The sequence below is a fragment of the Lineus longissimus genome, chromosome 7, assembly GCF_910592395.1.
Source record: "Lineus longissimus chromosome 7, tnLinLong1.2, whole genome shotgun sequence".
In the NCBI taxonomy this organism is placed as follows: domain Eukaryota; kingdom Metazoa; phylum Nemertea; class Pilidiophora; order Heteronemertea; family Lineidae; genus Lineus; species Lineus longissimus.
The window spans coordinates 13,469,159-13,495,469 of record NC_088314.1 but is presented as its reverse complement, the minus strand read 5'-3'; the positions used below and the strand labels follow the sequence as shown (position 1 = coordinate 13,495,469).

The 26,311-nt window shown below is 42.0% G+C and overlaps 1 protein-coding gene and 1 long non-coding RNA gene across 3 annotated transcripts in view; both read right to left on the bottom strand.

Annotated features, from left to right (window-relative positions):
* Positions 1-3,723: 3,723 nt before the first annotated feature.
* The window catches only part of LOC135490672 (mitochondrial inner membrane protease subunit 2-like), a 193,673-nt gene continuing 171,085 nt past the window's right edge, over positions 3,724-26,311 (bottom strand). Inside the window, exons 4-7 of one of the 2 annotated variants that reach the window (XM_064776004.1) lie at positions 16,372-16,437; positions 15,641-15,743; positions 8,370-8,457; positions 3,724-6,185 (exon numbers count right to left, since the gene is read on the bottom strand). In XM_064776004.1, the coding sequence (XP_064632074.1) occupies positions 6,115-6,185; positions 8,370-8,457; positions 15,641-15,743; positions 16,372-16,437 (328 nt within the window). In that variant the 3' untranslated portion in view covers positions 3,724-6,114. Of the gene's footprint in view, positions 6,186-7,906; positions 8,458-15,640; positions 15,744-16,371; positions 16,438-26,311 lie in introns of those variants that run through there. The other variant, XM_064776003.1, reaches the window with a different exon arrangement.
* On the bottom strand, positions 12,967-14,453 carry LOC135490677 (uncharacterized). Its single transcript, XR_010447756.1, has 3 exons — positions 14,139-14,453; positions 13,773-13,838; positions 12,967-13,361 (listed from the first exon to the last, which is right to left on the bottom strand). It is a non-coding gene; the product is annotated as an uncharacterized LOC135490677 (long non-coding RNA).

Genomic DNA, 26,311 nt, shown 5'->3' with positions numbered 1-26,311 from the left:
GGATAAGGAATCTAGTTGTGGATAATCCTAGGATCAAAGCGTATAAGCATGATCGGAGTGTTTTAGTGAACCTAAACAACAATCTTACCCGCGATGATATCCACATTACTTCCCCAAGAGGACTTGAATTGTACATTTCAGTGTACGGAAAGCTGTGTGAATTGGACTTGGGATCATTCATGCCTTGCAGTGAGCTGCCCAACTGAGTGACAATAGACTATTTTTGCTACTTGTTCGAACATTTTGAGATATTCTGAACTCAATTTAGTTGTTGCATGTACTTGGTTACACATTAAGGCTAGGCCTTTGAATATATTTCATGTCATTTTGTGCTCTTTTTTACAGGGAACTGTGAAATATTTTATTGTGAATATGTGCCCTGCATAGAAATAGGCCCAAGGCAAATATCTATAATTGGGTAAGAGAGTACACCAAGTTGAGTAGAAAAGTGTTGGGTTGTAATATCAACCCCTTCTAGTCCAAACTGCTGACTGTATATAAATGTTGGTTTCTTTACAGTGCATGATTTAGGCCAACATTTACTGTTGTTTGATTCATTGGGTGCAGTACATGACATTGTATGTAGTTGTCACCTGTACATTTTGGATGTCATTGTCATAATATCACACATTGTATGTAGTTGTCACCTGTACATTTTGAATGTCATTGGTACATTACACTTTGTGCATGTTTAGTTTCAGGTTGGTGTGTATACATACAGTATGCATTTATAGTATGCACATGTTGTATGTTTGATGCATGTTAGGTACATGATTGTGTGGTGAAAAGTCAGTGAGTGCATGATCATCTCCACATTTTGCCTTGCTTTGTGGCATATGTGACTGAAACATCTTGGTGTTTTTGTGCATTTTATGATTTAAATTGGTGCTGCTAACTCAGTAAACATGAGTGATGATGAAGTCCCAGTAGAGGTCCATGAGGGAATGCGACTCCGTAATAGAGGGCTTCCGGGGGTTGTACCTGTGGTGCCACCTAGACGGCAAGCTCCCACTCCTCAACCGCGATCACCAGTAGTACAGCCAAGGCAACCTAAAACACTGTTTGGATCCATAAAAAAGAAGCTTTTCAGTGTCTTTTCTATGCTCACTCTGGGAGATGCAACATCATATGACCCAGTTGATATGGAGGAGACATTCATTCCAACTGAAAGTACAGCAGCACCGGTTACATCGACCCCGATGTCTCAGGTCCCGCCTAGGGCTACATCTTACCCAGAAACACCAATGGCTGCCATCCACTGGTCACCAGTGATTTCCAGTTACCCTAATGATGACCCTGTGACCCCAGATCCGGAAAGCTGGACAACTCCAAGAAGGAAAAGGGCAGATCGTGAAAGGCCTGTACCAGCACCGCGAACATCACCACCAGTTGTCAATCACTATAATAACTGCTCTTTTGGGTCAGGAATGACGGAGAACACCACCCGCAGAGCAAAGATACCTGTTTTTGATGACACCAAGATAGACGTGGAAGCCTATTTGGCAAATTTTGCAGCAATTACCAGAGGTTGGGACGAAGAGGACAAGTTGAAGGCCCTGCGAGAGAAGCTGGAGGGCAGAGCAGCAAAGGTACTAGCCAACTTAGACCTTCAGGGTAAAGATGTAACCTATTCCACCCTGGTGGAAGAGCTTGAAAACCACTATGTGGGAGAAAGATCACTATGGATGACTACATTACGTGATGCCAGGAGAGAGGAAGGCGAGTCCCTCGATGACCTTGCTTTTCGCTTCAACCTATACTCTAAGAGGGCACATGGGGTAATGAGGAAGGATCTTGGTCTGGAATTTTATCTTGCCCTACGAGATACGCCCCTAGGTGATAAATTGTATGCCTACAAAGACAGGCCTCTGAATCAAATCCTTCAGCAAGCGAAATCATACGAGAATCATCTCCTGGCAACCAATCAGGCAGTCAGAAACAAGTCAACCACCTCAGTGCCAGTTGCATCTTTGGTAAGGGACCCACCTCAGGAACCTCGCGACAATAGTCAAGCTCCTGGAAGAGGTAGAGGCCGCGGACGTGGAAGAGGCCGAGGCCGGTACAACCATCAAGACCGCCGCTTTGATAGAAATGACCGACGCTGTAATATATGTAATTCTCCTGACCACTTTTGGAGAGAGTGTCCTTATGCACAGCGCCATTTTGAGGGTCAAATGCAAGTACCAGTAGAGGGTGGTACACCAGCAGCAGCAAATCATGATCCTTTAAACCAGTAAGCCATGCCCCTGTCACAGGAGCCCAAGGTCATGGCAACAAAAAGGAAAAAGGAAACGTAGCTGCATCTTGCTCCTGTATTTCAAGGACCTACATAACCACCTATTTGAATGGACTTCCTAGCTGTTTTTTATTGAACACTGGTTCTGTTTCCACTTTTCTCTCTTCAAGAGCTTATTTTAGGATTCCAAAACTATATCGTCCTCCTTTACAACGCTCTAGGGAATGTATCACCATGGCGGATGGCCAGTCATCGTTGAAGATCTTGGGCAAAGTAATCATGCCGATACGCGTACATGGTGCAAATTTTTACATTCCAGATGACTGTGGCCGAGCTTGATGGCATGGACGGGATTTGGGGTACTGAATTTATGGAAAAGTTTAACATTGATATCAAGTATAGTTTAGGTACCTATACTTTCAATGGAATGGATTACCCCATGGATGGTGTAAAGCATAGCCTTCTGCCACATTCAGTCTGTCTGTCTGAAGCTGTTACACTCCCACCTGGAGATGAAGTTGCCCTATCTGCTAAATTGAAAAGTCCTTTTAGGACTAGACAGGAGGTTATTTTCGAACCCAGTATCTTCTTCATTCAGAGGCATAGTGTCCTACCAGCAAAGTCAGTGACAGTTCAATCCAAGAAACAACGGAGGACTCCAGTACAGCTATATAATCCAAATGAGGAATCCATCACTCTTCCGAAAGGCGCTGTTGTTGGATATGTTTTCCCAACGGGGGACTTTCATGCTGAGGAGCCTGATGAGACTTACGAACATACTGCCGACCCAACTCCTCTGGGTTCCATGGATTGTTTTGCTGTGCGATCCTGGGAGGAGTTGGAAGAGGACATACCATCTCATCTAACTGACTTATACAATAGATCCAGTAAGGAACTAGATGCCAAGCAGAAACAGCAGCTTGCCTCACTTTTGATCAAGTATAGTTCAACTTTCTCTACTTCACCAACAGACATCGGATGTACAGATATGATCAGCCATGAGATTGACACAGGAACTAATAGACCTTTTCGCTTGCCCTTGCGGAGACAAGGCTACAAGAAGGAACATGAAATCAAGGCTGCCGTTCGAGACGGATTAGAGCGAGGAATCATGGAGCCTTCTAAAAGTCCTTGGGCTAGCGCACCAGTGATAGTAGCTAATGAAATGAAATCTTGATGTATTCATACTGGTGAAACCCACTCAGCTTCCATGTTAGAAGACCTAGCTCTGATCTTGATGTATTCATACTGGTGAAACCCACTCAGCTTCCATGGTAGAAGACCTAGCTCTGATCTTGATGTATTCATACTGGTCAACACCATTCAGTTTCCATCTTGATGCATTAATTACCATGTATTGTTACATTGTTTTCTGTGTACCTTGGCCTTGTACCTTTTGTGCCTTGGCCAGGAATTGTTTTGGTCATAATCTGCTATTGCATATTATAAGGACCAGTAATCTGACAATATATAGTTGTTGTGAAAGTTGTTAAAAGTTTATTTTCAAATTAAACATAAATGTTAACATGAGATGTTTTAGAGTTACTTTCATATTGTTCGACATAAATAAATTTGATGCTGTACTTTCATGTTCAACCTTGGAAATTCAAGCAAAACTGAAACACCAGGTGACGGTACTATTACTATTCAAACTCAACTAGGACATGTGCAAAAGAGAACAGTCCAATAGAAGAGACTGAATGAAGTCGAAGAGCGTTGAGACTTAACTTGACTTTGGATAAACTATAGAACCTCTATAAGCAAACCTAAGGAAGACGTGAGAAGTACTGTCCTTAATAATTGTCAAGTCTAACGACTGATTAGGTAATGATTGAACAGTTGTCCATAGAAGGGACATCCTTATTGAGTGTGCACTGGCCGCTAAAGGTGAGGTTCTGCTGTACTAGTAACTTCTATCATCTTATCATGTCACTCGCACCTATTTCAGTGTGGACCCAACTAGCACTGGAAGACTAAATGTACATGTACTTGACCCCCCCCCGTGAAGTTGACTTTGATATCTTACACCGTAGGGTGCTGCCATCTGGTTATAGGAGGATGACCTAAACGTTTTGTCTTCACTAATCTTCTTTTGTCACTAAGACATTGATTGTCCTCAATAAAGCCCTATTGCAAGGCCAAGTAGTCTTCCAGTGCTGGTGGGTCAACACTGAAATACGTGCTGGTGACCAAGCCATTCAGACAGGTGTGGCGATTTGAAAACAAAGCCCCTACAATGTACAATTTGCCAACAGGCTGGAGGGACAATTTCAAGTTTTTTTTGAAGTCCAAGAAAGCGAAGTTCGACACAATTTTTCCAAATTGCCATTCCACGCATTCATGTACGGCACTCATGCTTTTGTTGAAAGCCCTTTGCTCGTCAGTCACAACGGCACCCCTGAATTGTGCTGGAAGCTGATCCCTGATGGGAAAAGCCGGATCCCCATAGAGACACATAGGTGTGTTATCAATCAACCTGTAGTTGACCCTAACCAACTCCGGCAATAGGTTGCTCATTCTCAGCATGCCTGAATCATGTCTACGTCCCTCAATAGGTCCGTAAAGATTAACGATGAGACCATTGGGAGCCACAACGGATTGGAACTTAAGACAGTGCACCCTTTTATGTCCACTAAAGCATAGCCTTTGGTTGACTGTTGGTCGGCAAATCGGCCTGGGTGTACCATCAATGAACCCCAACAATTCCTAAGAGCAGCTCCCTTCTCGTGGACAGCATCGGCGAAGTGATGAATGGTGGCTATGGTCATCCATGGATGGGCATCCAGGTCTGTGAACTTCGTTCTAAAGTGCAAATCGACATCTTCAAGGACTGTTGTGATTATTGCGGACAAAACACTTTTGGGCCTTCCAAACTCTTTTTCTAACTCGCAAAGCCTATTTGGATAAACCAAACGTCGGAGCAGCATACACAGCCCATCATGACCAGTAACGATAGACCTATCAGCTGCTTTGTAAACAGGTGGGATACCTAGAGCAACGACCATTTGGGTGATTTGCTCTTTTGCAAACCGAAACATTACTTTGGCTTGCTCATCTCTTATCTGATTTATGTTGAAACGATTGTAAGTTGGGTCAAAGGTTGACGATGATGGTTTCACATCTTCTTAACTATAAACAAGAAGGTCATCGTCGTCCGACAACAAGGCCAACTCTCTCAAGTTCAAATCTGCCACCATTTTTACATGTTTGATTGGGCCAGAGACATTGTAGGTGAAACCAGGATAGATTTTGCCAAGTGTAAGTCCAATAGTAAGGTGTTTGAAGACAAATTCTGAGTTGATTTTGGTTCAAAGCACTTGGATTGTGACTCAGCTAAGGTACTGGGGATGATGTGGCTATCCCAGGAGGATTGTTTCCTCTTTGAGGGTATTTCTGTACCCGTACCCTTGGAAATAGCATGTTCCAAGCAGATTGTTCTCAGCTTCACTGCGCGGCTCTTTGACCCCCTTGGACTCTTGACTCCTTTTACCATGGTTGTGAAAATCCTTTTCCAAGAAATTTGGCGATTGGGTTTGGAGTGGGACGAGGACCTACCCCTTGAGTTGAAATTCCTTACATGGCTAGAAGGATTAGATGTGATCAAACAGTGGAGAATTCCTAGGTGCTACACCTCAGGCTTGGCTTGGAAAACTCTAGTGGGCATTGAACTTCATGCATTTGGTGATGCCTCTACACAGGGCTATGGTGCCTGTGTTTACTTGAGGGTTCTGAGGTCAGATGGTTCCTATGAGATGTCTTTGGTGATTTCCAAGGCAAAAGTGGCCCCCTTGAAGCCCTTGATGTCACTACCCTGTCTTGAATTACTAGGCAGTCTCTTGTGTGCTTGTCTTTTGATATTCTCTCGCTCAGCATTGAAATTACCTGATACTATCCCGTATCAGTGCTACACAGACTCGCAAGTGGCTCTTGCCTGGATCCAAGGAGATGCCTGTCGATGGAAATAATTCATTACAAATCGGGTGAGTGAAAATAAGCAGCTCACTTTGCCTACCTCAGCGCAGCTAAAAACTTAGCGTCCAAATCTGCATCCAGGTTTTACCAACTACCTTCTACACAACACTTTATCTAATGGGTTGGAGTGAGTTTGACCGCTTGATTACCGCTAATTTAGCCTTAATTACTCCAAAGTTCCAATTGTTTTTGCCTAAATGGCAGAGAAACTGATTCTGGAGGATGTTTTTGAGGAGATATATGAAGATAGTGGCACAACTGATAAGGTTTTTGTTGGCTTTCTGACAATGTTTTGGAGTTGTCGGTCGGTTGGGATTGCTATATGGCCAAGAAACATGATGTACATGGGTACATCATGGGTCAGGTAAGGAGGTGGAAAGGGTTGGACAGGGGGTCCTCCTGTTATGATTTCTATGTAATTCTAATAGATACAGAGTCTTCCACTATTTCCCTCAAAAGATAAAACATGCTTCAGTAAATCCCCCAAACAATACATTTTCTGAAAGTGCAGGAAATATGTGACCCATCCTAACAATACCAGGCACATGTAACGCATAAGGTGAGCTTAGATAACACCATGAGATAATAGAAGAAATTGATGTCATCAGATTGCACAATAGGAAGACAATAGTGAAATGAACAAACAGTCCATCTCAACCTGCCAAGCTCAGAGCGACATGCGACTGTTTTTGCTGGAAAGGGTCACATATGCTTAATTAAAATCCATTTGAACAAAGGCATTGCTCTGATGCTTGTCCTTTAAAATAAGCTTTGAAATGAAACGGCCAGGGGCCATTGTGCTCACCTATAGATATTTGGTGCTTTGGAATTCATCCAGGTTAAGAAACATTGTACATGTATAGTATATAGGTTAAACCAAAGTTGGTATAACATGTGATGTATCGTTGCTTGGAGTAAGTACCATAAGAATATCATCAAAAACAAGTCACTAATAACCGAGATATTGCACTTTTAACCTTTTAGTTTTGGCCTCCTGGTGGCCAAGTTGAGTAACAGGTCAGATCGAAATTCGCTGTCCGAGGTTACATGACGTAGGGAGTCTTGTGTACCAAATTTCAAGTTCATAGCTTTAGTGGTTAAGAAACGTGCCACAGTTACACTCAAACAGCCAATTTACACCATTTGACCTCTGTGACCTTGAAAAGCAGGTCAAATCAAAAACTCATATGATATGTGATGTGTCCTTGCTAGGAGAACCTACCATAAAAATGTTATTGAAAACAAATCAATAATAAGCGAGATATCACACTTTCTAGGTTTTCACTTTTGGCCCTCTGGTGGCCAAGTCGAGAATCAGACCTGACCGAAATTCAGGGTCAGAGGTCTGCTGACCTGTGGGGTACTTTGTACAAAGTCTCAAGTTCATAGCCTCAGGCGTTAACAAACGTTCCACAGTTACGCTCAAATGGCCAATTTACGCCATTTGACCTCAGTGACCTTGACAAGTACGTCAAATCAGAAACCCGTAACATATGTGATGTATCCTTGCTAAGAGTATCTACCATAAAAATGTTACCAACAACTAATCAGTAATAAGTTAGATATGGCACTATTCAATTTTTTTGTTTCGGCCCCCTGGTGGCCAAGTTAAGAATCAGACCGGACCGAAATTTAGTGTCAAAGGTCATCTGACCTAGGGGGTCATGCCTACAAAGTTTTGAGTCCATAGCCCTAGCGGTTAAGAAACGTGCCACTGTTTTAGAAATAGGATACGACGACGGACGACGGACACTGCGGTGTTGTATTGACTCCCCTACGGTGAGCCAAAAAGGATTTCCCTCTATTTTCAAATAGTCAAAAATCTATCAGTCTGTGAGCATGCAATAATTTATAATATATCAGTCCTTAAAGGGTTTCACCACTTTGCAGGCAGGTAATTTTAATGCCACAGCCTGTGGTTGGTAGGAATCTTGTGAGGCTTGGTGGGGTGGTGATGCACATCATAAGTCCTTATATACAACACTCTGTTAATGATGGTCATCAATGCTTGGGCACAGATTCTTAGACTCGAGCCATCAGGCCACTTCAGGCCCAGAAGCAGAGATTGACAAACTGTTCACAGATGTTCATTTCAGAAGATCATCCACTTCATCAGTTTGGGTACCAATATCAACGTTATATTCCATTATATTAATCCTACTTTTTGTTTCTAATGTCTTTAATCGTTGCCATCTAGATGGTGGCCAGACTATATGTGATGCTTTGGCTTGGATTAGAGACACAGACACCTGAAATGACACAAGCACATTAAGATGTAGTGTAAATCCCTTTATTATTGTGGGTTGAAACACAAAATCAACATTAATGAATTGAGCATAATGAAATAATCAAATGCTCCCTATTGCAGACGTCTCTTGACTTTTAGTGTGACCGGTAGGCATATTAATGTGTTCAAGTCTGAGCATAGGGAACGTGTGAAACTACCATGAATAAAAAATAGCATCGCAAAGCGAGCATAACCCCACAGCCCACACTGAAGGTGACATGATAGTGAAGTTGGCTTAGTGGACTACCCGCATCACGCATGAGATATAGCTGAAAATAGTTTGTGAGAAAAAGATACCTTTTTGGCTGATGAGCAAAAGTTCTAAAATACACAATGCCACCATAAGACCATCATACAACCCAATGATAAACATTCAAGCATCAATAGTTATGGCGACATGCTCCAGAAACCGATAACAGTCAATTTACGCTATTTGATCCCAGTGACCTTGAAAAGTAGGTCTAATTAAAAACCCAGGTCTTATATGGTGTGGTCTCATGAGCAGTGTACACAGTAAGCATTTCATTATTTTAGCTAGCATAGTTCATGAGATATAAAGTGTAATTAAAAAATTATCAAAAGTGCCAAAAGGCACAATGGCACCATAAGACCTTAAAACCACCCAAAGATCCAAAGCCTAGCCCCAAAAGTTACGGTGATATGCTCTGGAAAACCAACTACAGTCAACTTACACTATTTGACCCCTGTGACCTTGAAAAATAAACCAAATCAAAAACCCAGGTATTATGTGATGAAGTCTCATGAGCAGTGTCCACTGTAAGCAAAAAGGCAAAAAGCACCATAAGACATTCAAATCATCAAAAGATGAAAAGCCTCGCCTCAAAAATTACGCAGATATGCTCCTGAAACCAATGAGGAACCGGCGCGATTTATCCGCCACGTGGCGCTGCAATCGATCATACCAAAACTCTCCATTTCCAATGCATTATCATGTTATTTCTGAGCCCGAAAACGATAGTTTATTTTCGACCGATTTCGGCGACGTTTGCATCTTGCTTCCTGTTTTAAATCTATTGAGCTATCAGTTTCTTAAGATAATTTTGCGGAAAATATGCGCGATGCCAGTTATTGGGCACGTTTTCTGTTGTTGAAATCCTGTGCAAAAATGTCCGTAATGGTTTCCTGTGATTGACCTCATGCGACGTCAACAGACCAGAAAATGACGTCATGGCGACAGAAGGTACGATCGATTGTGGCGCCACCACTGGCATTTATCTTAACGCCGGTTCCTCATTGCAGTCAATTTATGCTATTTGACCCCTGTGACCTTGAAAAGTAGGTCAAATCAAAAACCTGGTTATTATGCGATGAAGTCTCATGTGCAGTGTCCTGTAAGCATTTCATGATTTTAGGTAGCATAATTCATGAGATATAGCCAAAAGTAGTTTTTCACATGAAGCACCCTCTGGCGCCAAGCGTAGCTCAAAAATCTTCAAAACTGCCAAAAGGCACAATGGCACCATAAGACCTTCAAACCACCTACAGATGAAAAACCTAGCCTCAATAGTTATGGAGATATGCTTGGGAAACCGATTACAGTAAATTTATGCAATTTGACCCTTGCTGTGACCTTGAAAAGTAGGTCAAATCAAAAACCCGGGAATAATGTGATGAAGTCTGATGAGCAGTGTCCACAGTAAAAATTGCATGATTCTAGCTAGCATTACTCATGAGATATAGTCAAAAGTAATTTTTCACATGAAGCCCCCCCCCAGTCAAAACTGCAGAAAGGCACAATGGCACCATAAGACCTTCAAACCACCCAGAGATGGAATGCCGAGCATTTATGGTTACGGCGATAGGCTCGGTAAACGAGATCAATGGACAGATGGCAAGACCAAAGGACAGACGGTGAACACCTCGACAATACCCCTCTAGCCTTTATGGCTGAGGGGTAATAAATGATAAGCCTACTGGACATGTGTGGTGTTGGATTAAGGAATAAATACCGAGCTACAGGTCCTTGGTTGTATAATCAAGACCGCTCGGGTTGACCTAAAATGCAGACCAAAATCCGTGGCAGAGTCGAGGGTTTGCGACGCAATTTGATTAGTTTTTATTCCAAAAGGTGCCAAAAGTAAACCAAATAATAAGTGGTCCTGCTTTCGTCAAAGAGTGATGCAGTCTTGTGTGCATAACTCCGGGCCACATATACTGGGCCAAGTCACCTGAGAAGATGGGGCTTCCTGAGTCTGATCGAGTGCAGCCCCGGTGTTTACAAATCTTTCAGGCCTCATAAATCTTCTTTTATTTGGATAATACCAACTATTGAGGAATTATTGTCTCATATAAGTAAATAATGAACGGTTGTGATGATTATTTCCCTGTTTAATACGCACTTTGCGTGCAATTATCGATGGAATCAAGGAATTTTGCCCTACGGACATTTTGTATACACTACGATACATTGTCATTGTCCTTGGTCCTGGGCTGCGATACCAAGGACCTGTGTGGCCAAAACGAAGTTTAACGTGTTTTCCATTTTAGAATATAATGATATCATGTGACCAAGGCCTTTTAGAATACAAGGTCATTTCTATGTTATTGAGGGGGGAGGGCGGGAACAATAACTCTTTGTTTTTACCCCTTGGCCAGCGGTATGGACGAGGGGTATGGTTCTCCTCTTCACTATCAGTCGGTCCGTCTATCGAGATGACATAAAGGCTCTAAGTTGAGATTGCTTTCTTTTCACATATCAATAGGCGCAGTTCGCTATTGAAAATTGGCCCGATCTGATTTACGGTTTCAACACTAGGGGGCTTAGCTAAAAACGTGCAGTAACTCCAATACAATTTAACAGAATCTGATGAAATTCATATGGTAAGTTCACTACTGAGGAGACAAATGAAAAAGTGTGTCCATTGTCCTTTTACACAGGTAACCCCAACCAACCTCAACAACACCACTTCTCATCATTCACACGGGGTCAAATTTGCTAGTATGACACAAGTTTTTGGTTTGGCCAGATATTTAATATATAGAGGTCAAAGTTCAAAGATTAATGAATAGTCTTGATCAGCAACATAAACACTCTAACTGGAGACTGCGTTAAGATTTTCTTTCCATTTGTGATATTGTCTGACGTAATAAGGTGGGAAATTGAAGTTTGTTTACCATGAAGAATTCGCGGGAAAGTTGGCATTTCACTTTCTTGACAACAGGGCAAAAGAGGTACGTTTTATCAAGCTTCAAACTTATCCGTAAATATTAGCACTTATATTCTAGCCTTAGCCAACGATTACCACACTAGACACATATGATGTTTTCAATCGAAGTATGTCCCACTCGCGACAAGCACCAGCTTGTCAGACGATACTCAGGCAAGACCAAAATCATACTTCGACTTCTATTGGCTCGTACTATTTATTTAATCTAACAGTACTATGAATTTTTTTGGGTCGTGAACTTCTTTCTCTCGGACCATAATGCAAAAATTCATTGCACGGTACACCCACAGTACGATACGATCCGGGGATCATCCTTGGTTCCTACTCGGACCGCGCAGCTAAAAAACGATACTTAGTTCTGGTACTAACTGTATTTAATGCAGCGGTCAATGTGAAATCTGAACCCCCCCCCAAGCAGGACGAGCCGTTTTCCTGTGATTGTAGGAACTTTGGTCGATGTTTGTTATACACCCTCAAGATACACATTGAGGGATTTCGGAGGGGCTGGGAGTTCTTCTAGAAATAGCAAGTGTTGTTCATCATAATTGCTGGATTTGGAGTCGAACCCTGTACCACAGAATTGGAGCTGAGGTGGTTTCCTGGTAAATGATCGGGACACCCTGGGAGATGTGGTGGTATTAAAGGGTTGTTCGCCTGAACAGGGGGGGGGGGGAGGGTACAGAGTTCACATTGACCGCTGCATAAGTGCAACACCAATGGTTTAAGCCATCAAAAGTGGGAGAAAGAGTAACTGACTCTAAATAACCCAGAAGTATTAAGGTAGCACGAAGGGTTGGGCGTTTGTGGTTTCTGAGTCTGAGGGGGTTGGTGTCTGTTGACTGTGCTTTAAGAGAGACTAGGCATGGCGCCAGTCTCTCTTAAAGCACAGTCAACAGGCATTTGGTCTCAGTATTTGGGTTTTGATTGCCATGACTGTACCCCTGTAAAAGTCAGAGGAGGAGAAGTTTGGAATGATGAAAGCATTGAAGAAGAAGAAATGTTATTATTGAGGAAAGCAAAATTTATTATGAGACTAGAAGGCAGTGTCCTGACTTGATTATTTTGAAAATGGCGGTCTGAACACATTAAAAGGTGGAACATGGCATTTTATCGACTTTGAAGTGTTCCGCAGTTAAAGGGAGACTATAGGCAGCAGCTAGGTAGGCAAGATAAAGTCATACAAATTTGCCAATAGGGGTCAGTCATATCTCTAGGCATGGCGCCAGTCTCTCTTAAAGCACAGTCAACAGGCATTTGGTCTTAGTATTTGGGTAAGTACAGAATCAAGGCAGCTCAGAGAGCAATGATTGAACGATGCTGTGGACAAGTCCAAGGATACTGCATCAGTCACGACCAACTTCTCATCAGAAAGCGTCACCACCAGCATATTCAATGTTTAGTTCCAACCTGTACCAGTCCAATGCACGCCTGTCATGGTCAGCAGTGGTCAGCTTAGCGCGATATGGAACATTCTTCTGAAACTCAAGCGAGGGAAGTCTGCTCATTAGCCTATCTCGCGCACTGCTCCTTCTTGTCAAACATCGTAGTGAAATCGTGGTACAGTGGGGCGTCCTCGAGGATTGCAGCTGGTCGGACAGACGTGAGGTGGAATGTGAGCGGCTGCACTTCTTCGTTGATGTGCGATGGCAGATAGCACAGTTGTTGCGTTGCATGACAGCTGAAAGTGAATGTGATATCATAGAACTGAAGCGTTTGCAATGAGACTATAGGCGAAGTAGAAGCAAGGAGTGAAATGGGCCATCTTCCAGTGACTAATATACAGAGTAAGGGCACTGGGTGTTGTTAGATTCAGCATTGAATGTATTTCCCGTACAAGCGTGAATAGTGTGGACATACAGTGAGAGGTGAGAGACCCCTATTGACTACTTCTTGTAACTTTATCTTGGATATTATATTAGTATTGAACTTCTAGCCATGGAATATGAAGAAATTGAAGTTGTACTTGTAGGCATGGAATATGAAAAATTATTCAACGGTGAAAGACATTATTCCATGAGGCTTTGCCGTGATCGCAAAGGACGCGACGTGATTGGTTCACATGCTAATGAGGTATGATAATGATAATTACCTCTATAATGCTACTTGGATAGCGACTGTGTCGTTGACTGCAACAGTGGTCAATGTCCATGTGTGCCTGTAATGTCAATGAAGTATGATGAGGTGATGACGATAGTGCAATTATTAAATATTGGCAAGAGATCATACTGCAACATAGGTCTTGTTTTTGACAGATGACTGTGCGACATTCCCATTGGGTCTTGTTAGAGTCAGCGCTGCATGTATTCCTTGTACAAGCTTGAATAGTTGTGACGGACTTTGAGGGGTGAGAGACCCCTATCGGCTACTTCGTCTAACTTTATCTTGCCTACCTAGCTGCTAGCAATAGTGCCCCTTTATCAAGACTGAAACCCACTGTGCGGGGCTAAGAAATTACCTTTATAATCCTAGTTGGATAACCACTGTGTAGATGATTTGAAGAGTGCTCTGTGGATGTGTGCCTGTAATGTCAATGAAAGTATGATGAGGTGATGACGATAGTGGAATGACGAAATATTGGAAAGAGATCTATTCCTAGAAGAACATATGTCCTGTTTTGACTAGGTGGCGCATTTTAGAATCAGCAGTGAGCACTGTGTGTAACATGGTGGAGGCACCGGAGATAATAACTGTGTCGAAAGTATTGTTATAGGGCCTTCCCTAGGCCCATGGGGTTAAATTTACAATCCACGATTGAAAAGACGTAGTTTGATCGCATTCAACTATAAATCCATTGAACAGTTGTGTTCCTTTAGTCAACCGATGACCTTTTGTTGGGCCATGATCGGGGATTGTAAACTGTAAATGTATTATGGACTGGGAGAGGGGGGAAACACAAGTGAAATAGACCAAAACAAGTGATTTTGGGGCTTTGGTTTAGACGCTTGCCCCACATGCGCCATGCGGGATTATACGGTTCATCATCATCATGTGAACTTGTTGACATCTACATGATCTAGTGCTGTTATTGGTCATGGTACATGGTAGGCCTAATCATCATGGCTATATGTTTCAGGAAAAGCTCGGAGTAAAATGAACTGCCGATGAATAATGATGTTGTTCATGTTTAGGCCTACCATGTTTACTAGTACATAGCCATAGGGTATGCACTGGCCAGTGCACTTTCTGCACGTCGTCATGGTCATGTACGTGATACCTTGCATATTTTGTTTTTTGAATGCGCATGCTTTTTGGGCAAAATCACTTGTACCAACACTAATGAATAATGTCTTCTTATCCCTATGACTCCATACACAGTGAGGGCATTGTCCCATTCCCATCAAATGGTAACTTATTGTACCGTATTAGGGTGGAAGTTGGGGAGCAGATACCTACCGTTGCACGCCTGTCATAATCAGTAGTGATGAGCTTAGCGCGATATGGAACATTCTTCAGAAACTCAAGCGAGGGAAGTCTGCTCATTAGCATATCTCGCGCACTGCTCCTTCTTGTCAAACATCGTAGTGAAATCGTAATGGAAAACGTCTGGCTTTGCGCCAGACGTTGAGACTAATAAGTGAAGAACTAATAGGTAAAGAACTTCTACTTGCGCGAGACTGCTCTGATAAAATTATCATTGCAGAGACTACGATGACGTACACATATATTTTTTACAATCAAAAATGCCCTCAAAAGACGACATGGAATGATTATTTTATTGATATTTCCTACTATATACCTTCCAATTATCACTTTATACAAATAGATCGGCGTTAGGTCGCATGCTTTTCTTTCCTGGTGACACTATAAAGCAAAATAGTTGCAACCCCGTAAATGCGCTATAAGTCCAATAATAAGTGACGGTGACCCGTTATAAATGTTTCGCCAGCTTCACTTTTTTGCCGCTACGCGGCGCGTTGGGCCCTTGCGTCTAGCTTCACTCTCTAATCAGTTACTTACAGGTCCAAATAAGTTACTATCTAAACTATGGCCATGATGATCACCTTCAACCCAGCAGTGTCCTTCTGGAATCCTCACATAGCGATTTTTATAATGGAGAGTTCTGAAATACAAGATGCAAAAATGCTTATAAATTATGCAGTTTCTGTAAAAGCAAAATCATTCAGACCATCTAAATCTTCAATGCGACCATTAAAACTAGTAAAATTAACCCAATAGAGCCGCCAATTTTTTGGCACTTTCCATCTGTAACCGCCTTTTTTTTAGGGTTTCACAAATTCAGACATGAATTTTAAAAATGATTTTTATATACTGTTGGAGTTCAAAATCATGTATTACAAGTTATATTTATATGAAAGCTCATAAACTAAAGAAATCAGATGTTCAAAATGTTTGATGCGGGGTCAACTTTTGGTGACCTTTGATGAAAAATTCCTGTTTCCAGCCACTTTCCACTATTTTTTCCCAATATCTAAAGAGTTCTGCAAGGAGCTATGAATAGAAACTATTGAAAAAAATAATTTCCAGAATGTCAGGGGTCAAAGGGCTACCTTCAATTTACCAAAATATAGGTCAACAGATACATGACCTTCGGTGCGTAAATTCAAAAAGTCACCGCGAAATTCATCAATTTCATAGTTTCGGCTGCACGGTTTTGGTGAGATAACCAATACCTCCAATTCGGTATCCATTTCTTACTTGAATAACTAGAATGACAGAACAACACTTACCTCACCGTGTCACCTTCTAAAGCAATGATTCGTTTAATCAGTCTTTGCTCAGGATTGCTAGGCGACCTACAAATACACAATATATTAAACAGTTACATATCACATACAATTCTGCATATTTTCCATTCACAATATACTGTAATCCAGCAAATTTAAGAGGGTTTATTTTCAGAGATTTAAAAATAATATTCACATTGCAAAACTAAAAATTTGTAAAAAGGTTGTAGTCTGCCCAAATAAACACACGAGTGGGATTTCTGCTTCCTGACCCTCATGCGTTTGTGTCACCACTATCGAGATACACAAAACTAAACTTGTTCCTGTTTTCTCGGCACTCTCTCAGCGCGTGCTCCAATCACAGCTTAAAACTTAAAGAGGGCAAAGGTCAACGCCGATCATACTTTGTCCAACCTCGTCGCCCGTCCCCAAGTAGATACATGATCATGCGAGCTCTCAATGGCTATCTGATCAGCCCTCTCTCATCACACCACCCTGAATCCAGCTGATACTTGATCAGGTGGTCACCCTCAATTCACCATGTGAATAACCAACTGTCATTAACTGCTGATACTTCATCATCTGGACTCGACTCAGTCGCCCTTCATGCCCTGTCAGTAACCACCTGACATTATCTCACCCTAAATCTGCCTCTGATCTAGTAGATTATTGGCAGATGAAAACGGAGGCAGAGAGGTGGGTTATGAAAATCTTCATTGGTCACAGCCGGGCATTTTCTCTCAAGTAACCCATCATTAAAAATAAGGTTCAACTGATCTGCAGCATGCAACCTTCAAGTTCTTATGCCTCATTCTATAAAAGACAATAAAGCATGGCCCTACATTGGATTCTTTGCCTCTCGTCTGTCATTACTTAAATGCTGCCTCTCCATTTGTCTCATCCTGCCAATAGGAATCAGGACATCATCGCAATATCACGTCTCATGCAATAATTGGCCATGTTATGAGAGAACATATACCATGTCCAAGCAATGCCTGGCTAATGATCATGTGGCAAGATGGAGGACCATCTTGTTAGTTGTGCTATTGACAGACATCATCTCATATCGGCTTAAACTAATACATCTTTGGTTGACAACCATGGCTAAGCACTTCAGGTAAACCTCTTGGCCATATTCAGCAGAGAGGTATTAGGTGAAGTGTGCCTACATCATGGCATGTTTAACTGCATCACCTGTCAAGTTTGTAGCTGGGTTGGATTTCACAAGGGGATTTTCTGTCAGGCAGGCAATGAGAGGTGGGCCATATTTTGCATTGCATCACAGGGGACATAATAGACATGGAAGAGGGCACCCCATCATGCCACCGGAAACGTTAGGCCCATCAGGCAAATAGTGGAGCAGTTACAGTCCACATTGCAAAATCAGTTAGCCACACAGCTTCGTAACTGCTTTGATCATTGGACAGAATTAGCAAAAGCCACCAAAACATATGAGGGGGTGATTGACCTCATACTGAGAGAGCAGTTACTCCGTGCCTGTGGGTCAAAACTAAAATTGTTCCTATAGGAGAGAGCCCCTAGGTCAACCCAGGAATTTTGGGAGGCTAGAGGAAGAAACATCCTTATTATTTTTTTCAATTCAGTGCGAAATGATACAGTCCCACAGTTGTCAAACCATGATCAGGCTAAGGCCACTGGTCCCCCTATAAAGAATACAGAGTCTAAGTTTACTCCAAGAGGAACTGGAGAAAAAAACATGAATACAGAAGACCAAGAGACATGCGACAATGACAATGCCACTACTGCCATAGGATTGGACTTATCTCTCGGTTTTGCACAAAGCACTTGTCTGCAGCAAGTCTGTTGACAGAGGGAGAGTATCATTTAAGCTCCCCACAGGAGACCTAACAAACCTCATAATCCCATTTTCACCATTTTCGGGCCCGAAAACATGTATGCTATGAAGAAGGATTATTTTATTGTTTTTCATCAATCAACCACCTCATCTACTTAAACATGTTTCAGACCCTATATGCTCTGCAAAATGGTTTATTTCAGTATGTCAAATCAATGAACCAGCCTGAACTACTCCACTAAGTTTGTCTACTGCTGAGCCTGTCGTTGAACTGGAGCACATTTCAGTCACGAATTTTTGATATCACATTCAGATCAGGACCCAGCAAGAGTGCTCTAATGGATATGTGAGAAGCTGCTTTTTAAACTTCTCTGGGGAGTTTGGTCTACATTTAATGCAAACAAAGGAAGTAAGGATTGTCACTGCAGCCATTAACCTCTGCTAATGGCTTCCAGCAAAAGGCTCATGGAGTCTTCTCTGGTGATATCAACATGACAGTGTTTATTGCTGAAAATTGTCAATGACAATGAGCTGGGAATGAATTAAATTTTAATTGAAAGATAAATTTTGACATGATTGAAAGAAAATTTTCAGAAAACCATTTGTTTGTTGTTGTTTCTGAAGTTCAAACTAGGCAGGCTACACTGATCTGATAGACATTTTCTTAGAATTTTATTATTTCTAGACCCTTTAGTTTTGCAAAAAAGTTCCTATGGTGTGGCAGTGTTAGGGTGTGATTTAACGAATCTAGACTATGTCTGCTTTCTCCCTGGTGACAATTTGCATCAGATATCTTTCTCTGCATGGTGGAGAACTTACTCATGACCACTAGCCAAAGCAACAATCTCATTTTCCATAGAAATCTCCTCAGCAAGCGATGTAGAAAGATTTCTTGACATACTTTGCTTGTGTCGACAGTGAAGGCACTCCTTTGATACTAATCTCAATGGCTGCCGGCTTGGCATGATAAGTGACCATGATAGATGTTGGATTTTGTCACACCCTATAACTCTGCCTCTGTAGCAGTTACAACCCTGTATAGGTGACCTACTCCTCATGTAACTTGACCAAAGCAACACCATAGCATCATCAATTCCGGCCCCAGATACCAAGGTCATGGTAAAATAGATTTTAACAAAGGTTGATGTTTTGTCTGTCACACTCTTTACCATGGATAGCTTAGGTTACCGGCAAGCAACAATCATCAATTCCGGTCCCAGATACCCAGGTCATGGTAAAATAGATTTCAACAAAGTTAATATTTTGTCTGTCACACTCTTCACCATGGATAACTTAGGTTACCGGCAAGCAACAATTATCAATTCCGGTCCTAGATACCCAGGTCATGGTAAAATTGATTTTAACAAAGGTTGATGTTTTGTCTGTCACACTCTTTACCATGGATAACTTAGGTTACCGGCAAGCAACAATCATCAAATCCGGTCCCAAATACCCAGGTCATGGTAAAATTGATTTTAACAACTAGGTTCATGTTTTGTCTGTCACACTCTTTACCATGGATAACTTTGGTTACCGGCAAGCAACAAGTTCCAACCATACGTTTATGGACCTAGACAATTTACTGGCAAAACTGGCATCACTCCACATCTCTGTGTCATTGTTATTTTGAGGTATTAGTCAAATTTGTTATTTTGCTATACTAGTTGCGCGTACACCACGAAATATTGGTGGACCAATTGCACGTACACCACCACATTGCCGCGACAAATTTGTTCGGCAATCCATTGCTGGTACAAATTGCTGGGCGAATTAGTCCCATCAAGCTTGATGGTCCAAATTCGCCCGGCTTGTTAAAAGCTCGGCTTTATCGTGGTGTACGCGCTAATGGATCGGCAATTAGCTAGTTAGATGGTTCGGCGGCAGGCGGCGCTTTCGAAATGGCACTTTCTGTGCATGCAATTTATTGTTTGCGCGCCATCTGTTGCCGGATTTCATAACTAGCTGCAGTGGTGGTGTACGCGCTTGGTGGATTTTCAATGGTGCGGCATTGATTTGCGAACCAAGATTGGTGGTAAATTTTCAGGTGGTGTACGCGCGGCTATAATCTCCATGTTTAGTGCAATTAACAGCAACGAAGAGGTCTTCATCATCCAATGGTGGTATTACAAGTCATATTTCCCCACAAAGGTGTCAGTGTCGTGTGATATTCAAAATATCATCGAGATATTTTGATATCTGAAAAAATGGAAACCTGAGGCCCAATCCAGCCAGCCAACTATACTAGTGCTGTGGTCACACAAGCGTTTTAATACGAATTGACTGCGCATTAAAACTTTAATACGCATTGGGGTGTCACACCAAAGCTGGCTTGAACCGTTTCAAACCGTTATAACAAATACTGTTATTTAATATGCATCAACGAAGTCACTGTGGCCAAGCTGCATTGAACCCGCTGCCATATCTTTGGAATTCGTAGTGTGGCACGCCTAATAAACATTAACTCTTTCAGTCCCGGAGTTTTTCTAATTATGGGCCGCAAGAATGCCAGGAAAACGCAGGCATTTCAAGATTTTGTAAAATTCAAAACAAATACGATTAAAAAAGATATTTTCACCAAAAATGTTTTACTGTTTCGCCTAACAGTCATCTAACATAGTAATATTTAGTTTGGGTATGGGAGATATTGAGGAAATCACCAGGGCAAAGGGGTATTTTGCACTTCGACTTGACACAAATATGTATAGGTCACCTTGAGGACCTCCTAAAACCACTTGTTACTTTCATAATCATAACATCTCAGTCTATCTATTCATCATGATTTACCTGAGGAGGCCCATCTGAATCCACAGAATCACTTGGGGAAGGATCGTTTTCTGAGACTGAATAGAATTCGCCAAAAATTATGCGACTTTTTCAGCTGGAAACGCATGAAGCGTGGCCTTCCTGCCCGCCCTTTCTGCTAATCATACTGACCCAAGATGCACTGCGACCCGAATCTGTCGTCTGTTTCACTAAGGCCAGGACAGAGCTTGCATTTATTGAGCTTTGGAACCTAAAGTTGTATACCAAAACCAACCCTATCCGTCGATCAACGGATTTGGCACACAATGGATGCACTTTCTTGTCCGTCGATCGACGGGTATGGCACTGAAGGAGTTAAGCACTGCAATCGCACTGTGCATGCGCACAGCGTTACTTCATCTTCCGCTCATATTCGAGCCAAGCGTAGCTCACCCAAATGATGCAACCTCAGCATCCTCCGACGTTGCCATTGTCCATTCAACCGAAAATACATGATTGTCATTAATTGCTGATAAAAATGATTATTTTCATAATTTCAATCGCCACGGTTTACTCTCATGGGTGCATCCATCTTGGATTAAGCACGGGAATGAGTTCAGCAATCTAATTATAGATGGCGTATCATTACTGCGCATTCAGTGTGACCCGTTTTTAGCCTGAATTGATTGCGCATTTGGCCAGATGAGGCGATAATAACTGGCCATAAACACCTCATAGAGTATACGTCATCAATAATGTTTCATTTTTATAATAACCATCAAATAAATGGCCTGGGGCCATTGTGCTTATCGGATTGATTTTTAGGTAAATAATTGTGGTAGAGCTTATAGCAGAAAGGACAATTTTGCAAATTTGACCCCTGTGACCTTGAAAAACAGGTGAAATCAAAAACCCTGGTAGCGTATACTGTATGGAGGTTAGATGTACCGATGATACAAAATTGGTAGCAATCGGGCAAGTAAGGAGTGTCATTTTTCAGAACTTTAGATTTGGCCCCCTGGTGGTCAAATGATGAATCAGATGAGACTGAACTTCAGTTCCTGATATCATCTTACCAAGGGATACATGTGTACCACATTTGTGATTGATAGTCACTGCGGTTAAGAAATGTGTCATAGTTACAACCTAATGATCACCTTGTGACCTGGGGAAAAAAAGCAAAATAAAAAAACATGGGACTCTAACATTTATCCTTATCAGAAGTACAGTAGAACCTGCCCTTGCTGTCACCTCTGCCATAGGGACACCTTCACAAAACAGACATGTCCGTTAAAAGGCTAGGCACCTAGTCCGCCCCTCCCCCAATCCCACAGTAATATGACACCAATACAACTACACATCTGAGTAATTGCTTCCGTCAGATGCACAGACACATGTACACACAAAACACGCAAAAACGGACAAGGTAAACCAATACCACTACTGAACAGGTTTGGTCCGATGACAATGAAGTAACCTCAAATGCGCATGAAAATATCATTTAATTACATGATAATCAAACGGGATTTGTTTTTATCAAAATTCCCCTACTCATTGGAACCTCCATGAGTCATGACCTCCCTCATGCATATGCAACATACACATGAATCCACATATTGGACGGCAATAATGGCATAACCTTCCTATCAGGAACACCTCTCTATTACGGATATCAATACCCAGTCCCATCAGTGTCCGTTATTTCGAGGTGGTACTGTACCTGTAATAAATATTTGGAGAGGATGTAGTCGTTAGTTCAGGACGTATATGTGTTTTCCGTTTTTAGTTTAAGTTTTCGTCCTGAAATTTAAATGAGATGTTTGTTTTAGTTGTTTCTAGATGAGCACACATTGTAGATACTTTCTTTGCATCCATCTCTCAGATATACATCTTTAAAAAACCGCAGGTTTTTTTTTCTGAATAACCCAATATATCCCTCAATACTTGATTTCCCCCTTCCATATCTCATACTGACAAGTTGTCCAAGGTAAGCACGCTCCAGTAATTTCTTTATCTGATTATCGGAAACAGGATTACATTCAACTGGCGGGCAAGAAACCAGAATAATCAAGCGGAAAGACAATCAAAGTGAACGAGATTGATGGTCATCATGTGAACAGGCATTTTCTTAAAGAATCTGAGACTCATTCTCCCAGTCAAGGAGGAGTTCTATAGCTTTATCCTCAGGTTAAGGGCAAGGAGACACAGGTCCTTCATACTAATGTTATGGCCAGTTGTTCCTAATGAGCCAAAAGCATTCACTTTCAAGGAGTATTTTTGTCTCACCCAGCCTTCTCCACAGGCCGTTTTCAAGGGGATATGGACATATATCGCCCAATTGAAACTGTACCGCCACAATAAAAAATCTGCCACGCCGTTAAGAAAAAACACTTAATCACTTCGTCTACACCTGCCTACGATCATGTTGCCATCCAGCTATTCAACTTGCAATTGTTTTTTAGTTTAACTTTCATTTATCAAAGCACCTATTCCACCCACCGGGAGGTCAAGACGCCACAATCGAACCTAATAAATATATCCGACACTGCCGAGTACACTGAGGTGAAGCATTCTGACACCGCCTAGTGATATCCCACTGACGGTGTGCAAATCATGAGCGCTAGTCACGCACCAAATGCATGGCCCATCTGGAAAATCATAAACAAATGCTTCCATGCAGTCAATTTGTATGCATCATCATTAGCGTAATGTAGCATCGTAACCTGGAAGCGCGACGTTGCTCGGCTTTGTCATGCCATCTCTGATATTTGGCAGAGAGCCAAGTTCAGGTGAATGAAATTCATAGTAGGGTGGCCTTATTTGGAAGGCTGTCTTGGGCGATATCCAATCATTTGGAAGCCAGCGAAACTAGGTGCTGCTCTTCGAGTACTGTATTTGAATTTATGTGCTGTTGCTCTTCAGTTATGGAGCAGTGGAAGTTCAGTACCCGATAAGAGCGCTCATGGCGCATGATATGTGATGTATCCTTTTTAGGATTACCTATCATATAAATATTATTGAAAACAAGTCAATAATAAGCGAGATATTGCACTTTGTACCTTTTCAGTCTTGCCCCATCCCCGGTGGCCAAGTGGAGAATATCAGATCAGACCGAAAATCAGCATCATAGGTTATCTGACCTAGGAAATCATGTGTATCAAATTTCAAGTTCATAGTTTAAGTGGTTCAGAAACGTGCCATAGTTACACTCAAACGGCCAATTTACGCCACTTGATGTCCGTAACCTTCTAAGTAGGTCAATCAAAACCCGCAAAATATGTGATGTGGTCATATTTACACACAAAAGGGTATTTTATGCCATTTGACCTCTGCGAATACAGGGTGTATCAAAAAAAGTATACAGTTTGATAAATTACCCCCAAATTAGCACTTTATATTTTTGGAAAATATCAGGTAGGAGTTTAATGCATATCTGCACAAAATTTCACACCCAGCTTTTTATGCATGAGTGAGCAAAGACAAATTACCTGAATCGAATTAAAATTGGTTTGCACCACAAAGGGACCGAAAACAAGTCACTTGTAAGAGTGATATCACACTTTTTGCCCCTGGTCGCCAAGTCAAGAATCAGATCAGACCGAAATTCAGTGTCAGAGATCTCCTGGCATGGGGGGGGGACTGAGCAGTCGGTAGTTTAACATGACAACGGACACTGCGGTGTCGTATAGACTCACCTTACCGGTGAGCCAAAAAAGCCAGAGTGCTTGACGCTCAGCTGATTTCTTGGACCGAGACAACCCAGTTGATGCAAGGTCACAACCCAGTTGACTACAAATGACTGCAGTTTGGACCTTTAAAATCAGATCGAGGCAAATCAGTCAGGTAGATGCATGGTCATAACCTAGGGACAACCAGTAAATGTAGTCAGTACCTTTATATAATTTCCTTTGAAATGTAGGTGGTGACAAATAATATCTTGATGCACTGTCGCCTACCATTCAAAGCTCAAAATTTTGTGAAACTATCAGCAATGAGATAAAACTGATAACCTCAAACCAATCACAAGAATCTAATCTAGACATCTCACCTCGTGCGTTGAGCCAACGACTGACTTGTACCATTGATTTGAAGGGATTAAATTCCTTCTAATTTATTCTATCATCGCTTCACTCCAACCAAAATGGCCGATGTCAAAATGCAGCTTCAGGCGCACAGAACATAACTGTGCACCATGACGATGCTGGAGATTCCGAGGTAATGAGTGAACCGCAAAATTCAAACATGGCTGACAATGTGCCAACTTACACCCTTGCCTAATACCGCCAACTGGTGACATAAATCGAAACTAATTTATCTTACATCAAAACCTCTATATTTTGCAGACCTCTTCAATTTTATTTCAAGCTTCTATCTACTGGAATAAAGCGACAAAAGAATTCTTTGTAATTTACAGCTCAATTTAGGTCGAATTGCGCTGATTTTTTGTTTCTGATCAGAGTTTACTCAGGTCTACTTCTCCAACAAATAGCTAATGATTTCGATGAATTCTTTGTGCGCAAGACTGACCTCATCAGAGACAACATCCACAACATCAACGTGGCACCAACTGTGGCACCAACTGTGGCTGTGACATCACAGCCCTTGGCCACTCTTGAGGCCTTCTCATCTCTTACAGAAGATGAGGTACGACGGATCATTATGAGCTCTTCGAATGCTTCATGTGGTTTCGATCCTATCCCGACCTGGCTCCTAAAGCAAACAGTCAGTGACCTTGCTCCGACTATCACTGAGATGGTCAATTGGCCTCTTAAGTCAGGCCTGGTACCTGACCAGTGGAAGACAGCTCTTCTCACACCAATTCTTAAGAAGTCAGGACTTGATCTGGTCTTCTCGAGCTATAGACCTGTAAGTTATCTGAGCTCTACTCAAAATTAGTGGAGAAAGCTGTGGTCCAACAACTCGTTGCACATAGCGAGTCATTAGCTCCACTGCCTATAATGCAATCAACCTATAGGAAGAACCACTCACCTGTAACTGCTCTAGACAAAGTTCAAAATGACATTCTCATGAGCATGGATAAACAAACAAGAAGTTGTGCTCTTGGAGAATTCAATACTGTAGACACTTCTAGGCTTCTGGAGACTTTGAACATTGACTTTGGGGTGGGTGGTAGTGCCCAGGGCTGGCTAAGTTGTTACCTGAGAGACCGGAGGCAACACGTGGTTCTGAAGGGGGGAGAGTCGGGGGACTTTATGCTTAGATGTGGCATGCCGCAGGGAAGCTGTCTGGGCCCTGTGCTTTTTCTCTCTTATGTTTCAAGATTGTACAGTCTCATCTCAAAATATCTACCCTTTGCCCACAGTTTCTCAGATGACAATCAGTGGTACCTTGCCTTTAAACCAACGCAACTTGGATGCCAGACTG